The sequence below is a fragment of the Cricetulus griseus genome, chromosome 2, assembly GCF_003668045.3.
Source record: "Cricetulus griseus strain 17A/GY chromosome 2, alternate assembly CriGri-PICRH-1.0, whole genome shotgun sequence".
NCBI lineage: Eukaryota > Metazoa > Chordata > Mammalia > Rodentia > Cricetidae > Cricetulus > Cricetulus griseus.
The window spans coordinates 165,158,015-165,171,586 of NC_048595.1; the positions used below are offsets into that span (position 1 = coordinate 165,158,015).

Consider the following 13,572-nt stretch of genomic DNA (forward strand, 5'->3'; position numbering starts at 1 on the left):
GTCTTGGGGAGCTAAGAAGCCAGGTTTAAAGCAATGAGTAATGGCAAGAAACCAGAGCAGTGGGAAGATAGGTCTGGTGCCAGGTTAAGATGATGGGTGAGAAAGGGCCCTAGCATCTCACTGTGGCTCTGTCTGTATCCCAGCTCTCAGCCTCAAGTTTCCATATGCTGCCAAAACCAAGCCCCCAAAGCCTTCTGGGCTTGGAACTCACAAATGGGGAGGCCTCCCATCCTCTGCACGGGGCCAGCAGGATCCTCAAGTCATCTACCAAGGCAGATAAGGGTTGGGTCCGGCTGGGCTGCAAGTATCTTCAGTTAATTTACAGGTTACATCATTCTCTCAAATATTTCCTTCTAGTTAGTGTTACAGCCATAACACTCTGTATACATGGTCAGCATTCTGGCATGTTCTAGGTTCTAGGCTACACATTGGCTCTTGGCTCTAATTAGAATGCTAGCAGTCTCCATCCAGGAAAAAAAATGCATTTCATAGGCCCATGCTTCCAAACTCTAACATCTTGCTTCAAGTTTTTCCCCATGTGCAGATTTTAAGTAGCTTGCCTTGCCTTGGAATGTTCTATTGTGGTAGAACAGGCTCACTTCTACTTTTTATTAGGCAGATGTTAGCATCTCAGGGTGGGGATTACAACTCTACTTTCTTCTCTCTGAAGCAACTAGCCAGTGATGGGTTCCTAAGAGGTGGTCCATCTATGTATATTGGGTTGCTATATAGGCAGGAGGTGATCACCTAGAGCCATATGAGCAATAAAAGCAGGAAGGGACCCTTAACTCAGACTTATTTAAGTTATAAAATTTAGAGACCTATTTACTTAGTTAACTCTGATATTGTAAACTTTCTGCTTCATATTCACCACAGAGTAACCTTTATAAGAAGCATGACAGCCATTAGCAAGCTACTAAAAATGCCCAAATCAAACAACCAAAGGGAAACCATGAAGAAGTCACATTCTATATATATTGGCCCGGGAGCAGTTCTCAGCAGAGGCCTCACTGCCCTGGAGTGATCTGCTCTAGGGTAATGTTTACCTCAAGCTCTGACTCCTTATGTGAGAAAGCCCTGCATTGCACCCAGTTTCCTCCCTGGCTCTATTTCAGAGGCTGGAGTGGGCTGGGTCAGTCCCACCATCTGTTTGACAGAAGGAGACACTATAGCACCACGGAGCAGAGCCAGTGATATAAGACTAAATGATAGGATTACTAAAGGATCCTCCTTTTGCCCATCAGGACTCTTTTCTCTAAGATCTCATCTTGGTTCTGCAGGAAGCTTCTGGGCTGGGCTGGATGGTGCATAAAGGGGCTTGCTGAAGGCAGATGAGAAGAGAGGAAGGGGACTGAACCAGAGTTAGTGAGGAAAGTGGCTCCCAGGAGTCCTGTATTCCATTCCTGAAGGTAGCATCCATTACTGACCAGAGAACTATCTTGACATAAACCTCAACAACCTGCAAACATGACTCAGACCCCTAAACTGAGCATCCTTGAAGAGTGACCCCATGGGCAGGAGGCTCTGCCCTAACTTAATAGGGAAAAAACCTTCCCTTTCCAGAGCTGTGGGGACTAGAAAGTGGGTAGCAGGTGTTCTAGTCCCGAGGACCAAGCTGGGAGGAGTCTACCTTTCCCAGAGCTGCTGAAGCTGCTGGGTCACTACCGAGCTTCTATCACCCTGCTTCTCATAACGTCAGTGTGAGGGTGTTCAATCCCTTAGAATAGGAGTTATAGACAGCTGTGAGCTACCCTGTGGGTGCTGGAAATTGGACCTGGGTCCTCTGGAAGAGCAGTCAGTGCTCTTAACTGAGCTCTCTCTCCAGCCTGGTGTTACAGGCTTTATCACTTTCTCATGTCACACACAAGAACACTGGTCCTCAACTACATGGCTAATGAGGAAAGGGGTAAATTTACATATAGGCTGTCCAATTCTAGTATGTGTGCTGGATTGCACAGTACTACAGACTGTAAATAGAGGGATTAGAACCTCTGACTCACTGTTTATCCCTTGTGTGACCTGAGCAAGTTACAAGAATGATCTCAGTTATACTCCAAGATGAAGTCAGGATTTGTATAGTGCCAACTGACATAGATGCTGGGAGAGTTAGACAATCAAGGAGGGCATGGCATTTGGCACAGTTAACAAGCCTGCACTGCTTGTCCCACTATTGCCAAACCATCATGGCCTACCGTCAACTTCCCCAGAGAAAGAAGGGGTGCAGCAGCCACCACAGAGAAGCATGTGGTGGGCAAGAGCCATGCAGCCACTGGCAGAACAGAGGCCCCCCTACCTTGTGCTGATACAAGGCTATAGGGGGTGGGATTTTGGGAAGGCAGAAGGGGGAAGCACAGGAACAACTGGAGATGATGGGCTGAGGAGAAGGAGGACATTAAGAAGATCCACAGGGAGATGAGAGGGTTGGTGGGGGGGGGGATAGAAATTGGAGAGGAAGGAGGGCTGGCAGCATGTCACTGCAGATCCTGACCTGTCACCAGGTTCCGGATGAGGAGAGCCTCGTCCTCTTTGTGGTACTCCAGCATGCCTTGGAAGTCTTTTTCTTTTCGCTGGACCGTGACCTGTCTTGTGAGTTCATGGTGCCTCCTGTCACTCTGTGCCAATGCCTGGGCAGCTGAATGGGACAGAGATGCCAGAAACAGGGTGAGAACATGCAGCTGAAGGTGGCTCACGGGACTGGAGCGCCCATACTCTATGTAGCCTGTTCCTGCGGCCTGAACCCTATCTATCTGTGGGACGTCAGCACTTGTGCTGGGATCTACTGCAGACAAGGGGGAGGAGAATACCTGAGAGGAAAATGGGTAGGTTTTGGACCAGAGAAAATATGAGAAGTGGTGGCAGTCATGTTCAGTCTTCCTTGCTGGCAAGTACTTCCCTCCTCCTACCAAGATGTAAGGAAGGTCCCTGAGTCTGGGAAGAGAGCCAGCCAGACCAGTTCTACATAGTTCCCTGTGCGTACTACAGCACTGGCCATCATGACACTATGATGGTACAGTTGTGAGCTGGCCAGGGGAGCAGGTGGTGCCAGTGGGTGGAAACACTGTACCTAGCATCTAAATGCAGCATGAGCCTACGTAAGCACATCTATCTGGGAGGCATCTTAGTGGTACCCACCGGGGTATCAAGGACTTGTTAAACTCCAAAACTCCACTCAGACCTTTCCCCCAGCCCAGAAGAGGATAACAGACTCCCAATATTTATTCATTGCACACCTGGGCACCAACAGTATGAGGGTATTGTCATCAGCACAGAACAGATGTGGAGTCCCCAGTTTTGTCCCCACCAGTAGAGCTGAGGAGATGCATTTGTGTGTTAGCGTGGAAAAACACTTGACAATGCAGCTTGTCCAGGTGCCATGCCAGGAGTGTGCACCATAGGTGCTGGTGGAGGCGGGACACTGAGAAGGATGAAGACTGAGGGGTCTCAGGGCTACAAGCAGGGTGACACTTGTTTATGGAGCAAAACAGTTACAGGAAAGAATACGCCCAGGACTTTAGGAAAGTAATTTAGCCTTCTGTCTGCCCCTCCCTTTGGGCTAGACTCCATATTGGGAGTTTAATTGTGTCATCCCATGGTGTGAGGTGAGGGCCCCAGGTCTTTGTGTCACAATGTTCTTTCAGACCAGAAAGCCTCGCCTCTGACTCTATATCCTCCAAAGGCAGCTGCCACTATGAACCTGTGTGTCACTCCTCCAGCCTCCAGAGTCTGGTTCATATCCTCTCAAGCAGCTCTCTCTGCCTGCTGAGGTGTGAGCTCCCAGGAAGTTGAATTCTTCCATGACAGGGCTGGAGCAGGCACCGTCACCAGAAAACTGATGAAGGGGACTGTAGGCTGAAGTCCCACAGGCTGGCAAAGTCACCTCTGCCTCATGCACACACTCAGGCACATACTCATGCACACCCAGGAACACTACCTTCTAAGTCCTGGGCTTTCTTCATGTAAATCTTCAGCTGCTTTTTCAGCTTCCTCTCATTCTTCTCCAGCTTCTCTACCAATTCCTTAAAATCCTGAAAGCACAAGAGAGCCGTGTGAGAGCAGGATGCTCACCTCACACTGAAGGAAAGGGAAAATCCTTGCTAGGAACAGAGGGGCCCAAGAAGGCTAAGGATCTCCACTCAGGTAGGGGAAGAAGGGCTGTCTCACACCGGCTCAGCACCTGCTCAGAGCCCAGAAGGGCGATGAGTCAGAGTTCATTGTGCCAGCAACAACAGGGTGAACTCCTCCCAGGGCAAATTCCTCCCACTGGGGCACTCTGGCACCTTGTGAATCCTAGGGCTCCCTAAGTCAAGGCTCCTGAGAGGACACCCAGCCAAGGTGTCCAGGGGAGTGGTGAGCAGCACTCTGGGTGGAGGTTGGTGATGCAGGCATAGAGCTGGAAGGGCCAGCAAGCCAAACAGGACAGGAATGGTGGCCTCAGTTCCTAGCAACTGTTGCCATTGGAAGCGAGTCAGTCCATTGGGACCTAGAACAATAAGCTGTCTAGGGAAGGACTTTGCTATCATGATCCTTATCCAGATGGGCAGTGGCTCTTTGAGGTAGGGAAGGGAGAGAGGAAAGGAAAGGAGCCCTGCTTTCACCATTGGAGCCAAGCCTAGGTAACTAGAGCAATGGAAAAGGAGAAGAAGCACTTCATCCCGGGACCTCTGAAACATCTTCCGTGTGTATTTTCACACCCACCCCTATGTGTGTCACAGGGTGTAGAACCCAGGTTAGATATGTGCTAGGGAGTGCTCTATCACCAAGATAGAACCTTTGCCTATGGAGTCCAAGGCATAGATGACATTTTAAAAAGGATATATTTTATTTTTATGTGCATGTATGTCTTTGAGTGCTGTGTGTGCCTTTGTGAACAGGAGTGCAGGTGCCTGTGGGGGCCAGAGGATGGAGAAGGCTTTAAGGTAGACCTGCAAAGGAGAGTCAGTTACAAGATTAATACCAGTGCTATGGGCTTCGCAGACAAGTCTAATTATAGGTGTCTTGAGGGACTTTCTCTTCATTTAAAAGGGGAAGAGGCTGGCAAGGTGGCTCAGCAGGCACTGGCACTGCTTCTAAGCCTGTTTGATCCCCAGAAGCTACATGGTAGAGAACTGACTCCTGGAAGCTTTTCTCTAAACTTCCACACGTGTGGTAGGATTCTCCACAAGTAAATAAACAAGCAAGTAAGCAAACAAACAAATCGTTAGATAGTATAAACCACAAAAAAAACTTCTCAGATTGAGGGGCATCTAAATGTTTACCTAGTTCAAAGGATGGGGTGACAGCACAGACAGCTGGGGAGGAGGAGGGGGAGGGAGAGAGGTGGAGGGAAGAGGACTGAAGGATCAGAGATTCTGCAAGAAGTTAGTTGGTACAAAGTACTTAAGTATCTTGCAAAACTTTAGTAAAGATTCTTAGGGGACAGATGAAGTCTTCTGTTATCTTAGTCACTGTTCTATTGCTGTGAAGAGATACCTTGACCAAGGCAACTCTTATAAAAGAAAACATTCAATTGGTGGCTGGCTTATTGTTTCACAGTCTTAGTCTATTATCATCAAGGCAGGGAGCATGACAGCACACAGGCAGGTGCTTGAACAATAGCCGAGAGCTACATCCCGATCCACAGGATGAGAGAGAGACTGTGGGCTTGGCATGGGCTTTTGAAACCTCAAAGCCCACTCCCAGTAACACTCTCTTCAACAAGGCCACGCCTCTGAATACTTTTAATCTTTTCAAATACAGCCATTCCCTGGCGACTAAGCATTCAAATCTATGAGCCTATGGGGGTCATTCTTATTCCAACCACCACACCTGTGAGCCCTCCGGTTTATCCTGACCCCATCTCATCCTCAGGCATCCATCCAATTGACTAAGCCAATCCACTGAATGAGGAATGTTGCAGACCTAGTCAAGGCTCTGATACTGCAACTGCCAGATGATGCCCATGAATGTGATGTTACCAAGTCCAGAAGACAAAAATGTGTTCAGGTCTTCCCATAATTGTTCTTAACAAACTTTCACAAAACCCAAGGGGATAATCAACAAATTCCCTGATACCTGCGTGCACCTCAACACCAGACATAACAAGTAAAATGTTGGGTAAAATCCAACATCCAGGCTGCAGCAATCATTCTGTTTCGAGGCAGAGACTCCACAGCGGCCTCTCCACAGGAGTCTGGGAAAGGCAGCCCTCCACACGAATCACTCCCACAGTTGCTGACTGCAACCCATGGTGCTGAATCTTGTTGGACAGCTCTTCAGGTTAACAGGCCCTGTTTAAAATGCCAGGAGCCTTCTTCTTAATATGCTAAGCAGAATCATGTAAAACTGTGCTCCCCACACGTGCAGCACCCTGGAACCACCTGGGAGTCTTTAAAGCCTGGGCTCAGCAAACTTGGTTTTATGTCCATGTGAGTAGGAGCCTGAGGTTCTGGGTCTATGAAGACCAAAGCAAGACCAAAGCTGGCAAACTTGTGAGGCTACTAATGAGGTCTAAAGCCACAGGGGCCACAGTGATGGTGACCAAATTAACCTAAGAGAAATCTTGGCATCGAAAGTTGAGTGTGTCTGAAGCCATCTCTCTAGTGAGATGCTACTGAGACAATGACATCCTCACACCACCCACAAGCCTCCCTAACCTCTTCAGTCAGAATTGCCCTGAATTCCTGTACATTTAGTTCTTAAAGTTCCCAGCATGCTGTGTTGTGGACAGTTGTTTACACATGTCCCCCTCCTTGCCCAATGCCCATGCATGACTTATCTACTAGCAATTAGCTGATATAGATATTTACTGACAATGGGGACATAAAACACAAATAGTCCCTAGAACTTGCTACATGTTGGCTCTGTTTCTGGGTCACAGTTCTAGACCATGTGACACAAGTCTTCCCAAAGGTGGCAAACTGTAGCCTCCTGGTCCCTCTCCTCATCTTCATAGACCCAGAACCTCAGGCTCCTACTCACATGGCAAGGTTCACTACTCTAGCAGATGGGCCCATGATACAGTCTCACACATAGTTTCTTCTCAAGATGGGACTGTCTACTGACTCTCTTAGGCAGCAACTGAATACAGCAGCTCTATGTAATACAGCTCTCTTTGCTAGCTGGTCACCCACAATATCATATATCCAGTAGCCCTCTAGGAAGTATAGACCTGCAAATGCATTTTCTAGGCTATGTCATGTACCAGAAGCTGGCTCAACAACTTATTTTTTTACTTGGCTCTTGGTTATATACAAAATAGGTTTCATTATGTTTTCTTTTTTTCTTTCTTTTTTTTTTTTTGGCTTTTCGAGACAGGGTTTCTCTGTGGCTTTGGAGACTGTCCTGGAACTAGCTCTTGTAGACCAGGCTGGTTTCGAACTCACAGAGATCCTCCTGCCTCTGCCTCCTGAGTGCTGGGATTAAAGGTGTGCGCCACCACCACCCGGCTCATTATGTTTTCATAAATGTATATTATTGCCAAAAATGTGTACATTTCTGTGCTTCAGGCCAAGAGAACATAATATAGGAAAGAAAAGGAGGAGGAATCGTGTGAATCCAGTACCTCACCTCCTCTCTTTGGATTGGCCCAAACCCAGGCTTCTTGGCCATCAGGGGCAATGGTGACCCAGCTGGGCAGGACTGGGAGCCCTGTCAATGTATGCCCTGCCAATTAGGCTTGAGTACCTCCTACTGTTCCCTCATAGGCACCCCACCCCAGAAGACATGTGAGCCCCACTTTTGTTCTCCAAATATCTTCTCTTCCAATTTCTTCTTTTTCTGTAATGTGTGCTGCTAATCCCATGGAGAACCATGTTTTTATGAATACTGTCTTCCTTGTGCCCTTCATTTGTCTTCCTTCTGCCCTGCAAGTTCTCACAGGGTATATACTCTCCACCCTTCTAATAGCTGCCATGGCCACCAAAGGTAGCCACCAACAATTTCTGCTCCCCTCAAGGGACAAGCATATCCCTACTATATCCAGCTGAGCCGTGATGTTCTGGTCACTTAGCATGGGGGCAGATGTCATACTGGTTCTGGATGGGTCTTTAGGAGCCCCATGGCTCCTGCTTTCATTTTCTTGGAAGCCAGTACCACATGTAACATCTCAGGCTAGTGCCACATATAGCATCTCAGGCTAGGCTAGGGAACGAGACAGGGCACACAAGAGAGACCTCATGGAGGAAGACCAAAGTCCAGACACCAAATGAAGCTATATTAGATCTTCCAGGTTCACATGGAGCATGGAGCATAGGCAAGCTGTCCCCATTGGGATCTGCCATTTTAATACATGAAGTCCTAGGCCCTTTGTTTCAGTTATCACTCCTCAACAGATGGGTTTTCTAGGTCTCTATTCCTACTGCAGAGCTAAGGACATGAGCCCTGCCCATCTGGCAGCTCCTGATGCCATCCCATCCAGAACTGATCCTAAGAGCTACAATCCACGAGGCACAGCCACTTACCAGGTTCTCATTGGTCAGGCGGGATATCTCCTGCTGGACACCAAATTCCAACTGGGCCTCTGGGGAGAGCAGCAGGGTCTGGCAGAAGGTCTGCTGCTGTTTGTCCATCTCCTCCTTCAGGGTCTCCACCTGGGCCTTGAGACGCTCTACCTCTTCCTCATGCTCCAGGCTCTGGGCCTGCAACTGTGCCTCCAGCAACCTGCACCCAGGAAAGCAGGCCAGGTCACCATGTGGCTGGGATGGGCACCCACAGTGAGGGGCCAAAGACAGACACAACAGGGGAGCAGCCAAGCGCATAGCAGGAGCAGTCATACGGCCCTAACAAGGATGAATGCAGTGGTGAGGTAGGTATCAACAGGCAAGCAAGCTAACTTGCCATCCTCTCAGATGACCAGAAACCAAGGCCAAAGGCACCTTTGAGTTTAGGCTTCTTTTGCCACCCCCCCCCCCATGGGCATAGATTACTGGTTTGGGATTGAGAGATTGTCTCCATGACAATATGCCATTAACACTGATAAATGTCTCATAATGTCCTTTAGATAGCGGCATCAACGTTTGCTCAACGTTTGTAAGAATATCCTTGTAAAGACAAAATATTGATAAACAGCACTAAGCATATTAGTTTATTTTCCCTTCAGCAGATTCCTCTTATTTTATTTTATTTTTTTTTAGAAGGAGAAGAGGTAATGTCTTGCCTTTCGTTTCCACATTTACTGCCCTACTTTACCTCATATGTCACCTTTTACAGTTTTCCCTCTGGTCTAAAAAGCTAAGACTATTTGGGGGGGGGGATGTACCATAAGAAACAAAGATCCCGAGGAAGCTTGGGGAGGCTGGAAAGAAGGCTCAGAGACTTCTGTCTAAGAGGCTCATAGCTAGGGCACCAGGCACCCAAGGAGAGCACCTGCCTGGTTTAGCAGAGGCAGGGGTCTGTAGCTTAGCAGCAGCAGCAGCCTCAGCTTGGATTTGGCCCTGACATGGCCAGATCCAACAGGGCCATCTTCTGGGACTTCAGTCAACTGATCTAGCTTTCTGATCTAGTTAGCCACCTTCAGCAAGAAGGGACATGGTGGGTGGGGTTCTGAAGGACACAGTCCCCCAGTCTTTTCCTGATCTGTAGTAAAGATTCTGCCAAAGGTGGTGCCCAGGGACATCTCCTATAGTCCAGATGGCAAGGAATGGGAAGCCACCATGGGTATGCTGTTCTGCTGGTTTAGGAGCTAACTACCATAGGGAAGGAGGAGCAAAAGAGAAAGAGAAAGTCTGCTTTGTTGGCAGAAGTGGCCACATTTTAGGCAGCCAAGTCACCTCTATAGACTGGCATGTGTAAGGGCTTCTCAGCAAATGATGCAAATGAAAGAGAAAACGATGAAGGGATTTGCCTACCACAATAGGCCTATTACTAATGGAAAAAAAAACAGTAACATGAGCTGGCAGGAGATACATTAGTAAAGAAACCAGCATTTCAGCTAGCACACAGTATTCAGACAACATTCAGCATTGGCTACAACACACTAATACTTCATCAGTGTAAGATGTAAAGTTAACAGGAAAGAGGACATGGACCTTTTGGTTCTAGGGAGCTGTCCCAGGAACTCTTTCTGACCTGCTGTGTGTCCCCTGCTTGCATCTGCCTTACTCAAGTGGATTCAGCTCAGGACTCTATGCCAGGAGTAAGATTCCCATCCAAGCATCTGAAAGATCTCCTGAAGCACAGACCTGTGTGTTATTTTCTAATGCATTCACTTGATTGTTCTTTGTACTACATCCAATCTCATGATGGAAGCGAGGAGTGCCCTAGAAATGCACACATGGATTCCCGCTCTGACTGGCGGGGCTCTGTCCTCATTGAATAACCATCACAGTAGAAACAGGCAGCAGCTAAAGCATCTGTGTTTTCTACATATGGAAAGCTTCACCTGGGGCAATCCTTTTCCTTGTGGTGGCTCAGTGAGGCAGAGCCTGCTCTGATCCAGGTTATGGGGCCCAGCAAAGGCTGCAGCACTAGGAGATTTGCTGCTCCCCTCACTGCCATGTAGGAACCTCCATCATCTTACCAGCAGCAGCAGCAGGGAGAGGCCACACGACAGATCTAAGCTGAGGTATGGGTACCACCCAGTCACTGAGGGAGCCAGGCCTCCCACTCATCCACATCTCTGAGCCAGTTTCCTCTTTTGAGAAACTAGCCCTGATGACCACCACCACATTTCTTGTTTTGCTTCTGTTCTCTAAAAGTCACAGCAAATGTGACAGGTCATTGTGCCATCTGCATATGCCCCTGGATAAACTGTTAACCTGCTGCTGAAGGTGGATGTGTGGGGGGGTCAGTTTTGTTGCTGATATCAAATGTTAGATTGTCTAGTGAACCAGGACTTAACCAGTCTCCTAAAACTGCCCCACTGAACTCACAAGGATGCTGTGAGGGTCAGACAGCACAATGTACCCGCAGTTCCAGCTCTTAGGACCGGGACCAGCTGCATGCTGATAGCATGTACTAAGGAGCCTTGCATTTGCAGCACAGCCAGCATGCAAACTAGGCCAATGACTGTGGCTAACCCAGAAGGGTTAAGAAGGTTGGCATGTAGCATGTCAGTAGCATGGGCCCTGGAGTCCCACAGCTAAGTTTCCTTTGCAGCCTAGTTGTGTGATTTCTGCTACAGAAACCCTCCCTTTTTACTCCATCTATAGAATGGGCCATGTGGTTTCTAAGGTTCAACTGGGCCAACTAGTGCCACCATATTGACCCAGGCAAGCAGCTTTTGCTGATGTCATCTACACTGCCCAGACATAAATGATGAATGGATGCCACAGGGTCTGCTAGTGAGAAGCCCATATGAACTGTGAGAAGTCCCATACTCTCACAGTTGCTCATGCCAAAACAAGGAACACAGACATGAGCAGGCACATAGATGAAGCACACACAAGACGAGAACATGTTTGACCTGGCAACTTGCTTTAGGCCTTGGTAAGCCAAGCCGAGTTCTCCATCTTCATTCAAATATCCCCAATCCTCAGTCTTGCTAGAAATAAAGTACAGAAAAAGAGGGTGTCCAGTGGAGAGGAGAGAGGCATTCAGAGACTGGAAAGAGCTTACAGGCAAGGCTTGGAGTCAAGAAAAGGGTACAGACTGCAGGCTGTTTCCCACACTTCTCTCTAGCTCCCAAACTCTAGGTGCTTGCAGACAACATCCTCCTCGAGTTTCCCAGGTTTCAGGTACTGTCTGGGAAAGAGGTTCATGTGGTCTCACAGAGATCCACCAACAGCTGCAGATCAGGTACATGTTGCCACAGACAGCAAAAAAACCTGTAAAACTGTACTTGTTCCAGTAACTCTACAAAGAACAGTCACACAGTAGCACAGGCTAGGCCATGGCACTTCCATGTCTCACACCCACAATGCTTTCTTCCATCTGAAGGAGTTGAAAGAATAGGGAGACAAGTCTAAACAGGGTCTGAAGAGAAGATACAAAATGTGCATATGGCACCACGGGGGCTGAGCAGGCCCTCACAGTATGGAGGATGTTGTACCACAACATAGAGTGGCAGGTAGGGCCCCCGGGGGATGCTGGCCTCCCCCAGGGTAAGGAAGGAGATTGCATATTTACCTTCCCTTTCCATGCACAGCTTTTGCTATTCTCTAAGAGCATGTAGTTGTTTACTAACCTTAACTCTAGCTCTCTTTATAAAGGAGTGTGTGTGTGTGTGTGTGTGTGTGTGTGTGTGTGTGTGTGTGTGTGTAAGTTAACTACAACAACCTTACAGGCTGAGAATTGAATGATGTCTTCCCTTAAGTTACATCCCCTGTCCAGTCAAACTGTGAAAGCAGATCCCTGGTATCTTCTATTGGTCATGTCATTGGCTTGATGCCAGCCGAGGTGGTTCTTGGAGGTCACTGTGCCCAGTGCTCTTCTTATCCCACCCCCAAAAGTCCTGGGCACAAGGGTATTTTTAAAGGCCAGTGGGCTAGCAGGTGGAGGACATGACTCATGGAGCAGAAGTTACACCACATAGCCTAACAGAAAGGTCACTCAGCCCATCCCACAACCCAGATAGCAAACCAAACAGCCCTGGTCAAGCCAGCTATCATCTTGCTTTGTCACATTTTGAGTAAAGTACAGGGGCTAAAAGGGTATCCATTCCAGATCCTTCTAGAGCTAGCCTCTAGCAGGAGGCCCCAGAACTGCATGCTTACATAGTCTGCTTCATGGTCTGGGGTGCCCAATCTGTACCAAGCCCTCTCTGAAAGTCCACTTCTGGGACCTTTCTATGGCTTGTTCCTAGTCTATGGCCAACCCTTAGTGTTAGAGGCTCCCATCTCTATGTCAGGGCAGTGAGGATGACTGTTGCCAACAAGGTTATTTTGAGGAACACCCTTATCTAAGTCTTCTGCCTGGTAAATGCCTAGAACTTCACTAATGTGGTGGTTTGGATGAGAATGGCCCTCATAGGCTTATATGTTTGAAAACCTGGTCCCCAGTTGGTGGGAGTATTAGGGAAGGATTGTGTGTATTGGGGGGGGGGGTCTTTGTTGGAGGAGGTGTGTTACTGAGGGTGGGCTTTGAGATTTTAAAGGACTTTGCAATTCTCAGTATTTCTCTCTCTGCTGTGTGCATCTAGACCAAGATAAAGGTGCTCAGCTACTGCGCCAGCACCATGCTGCCATGTTCCTCACCATGATGCTCATGGCCTCTAACTCGATGAAACTGTGAGCCCCAAGTTATCTTTCCTATAAATGGTTTTGATCATGGTGCCCTATCACAGTAATGGAAAAGTACCTAAAATAGCCAGATACTGCTTTCTCTTCCCATGCCCAGTGGTTAGATGCCCTGGGTAATCCACATGTCCCAGAAAATCCATAAGGACCTACGGCTGTGTTGAACAGGGGCTGATATTTGAACCTCCTGTTCTCAGATGCTGAGTCATGCGTCTTCCTAGGGTCCTTTGTAGTAATGCTTTACTCCAAAGGAGGCCCTGGGGGTGCAGGAGTTATTGGAAGTGCCCAGCAAGTGTGCATCAGGGCTAAAGAGGGATGAAGGCCAGCATGCCGTACTCCAGCCATCCGCTCTGCTGTAAATGGAGACATGGCTGGACCTCTGGGGAGGGGAGGGGTCTCCTAATCGTCTTTTGAAACTTCC

At 48.2% G+C, this 13,572-nt stretch overlaps 1 protein-coding gene across 1 annotated transcript in view; it reads right to left on the bottom strand.

Annotated features, from left to right (window-relative positions):
• Positions 1-13,572, bottom strand: part of Myo5b (myosin VB) — a 167,393-nt gene that overhangs the window by 17,004 nt on the left and 136,817 nt on the right. Inside the window, exons 30-33 of the mRNA XM_035438715.1 lie at positions 11,381-11,458; positions 8,439-8,637; positions 3,932-4,025; positions 2,489-2,632 (exon numbers count right to left, since the gene is read on the bottom strand). Of these exons, the coding sequence (XP_035294606.1) occupies positions 2,489-2,632; positions 3,932-4,025; positions 8,439-8,637; positions 11,381-11,458 (515 nt within the window). The remainder of the gene's footprint in view (positions 1-2,488; positions 2,633-3,931; positions 4,026-8,438; positions 8,638-11,380; positions 11,459-13,572) is intronic.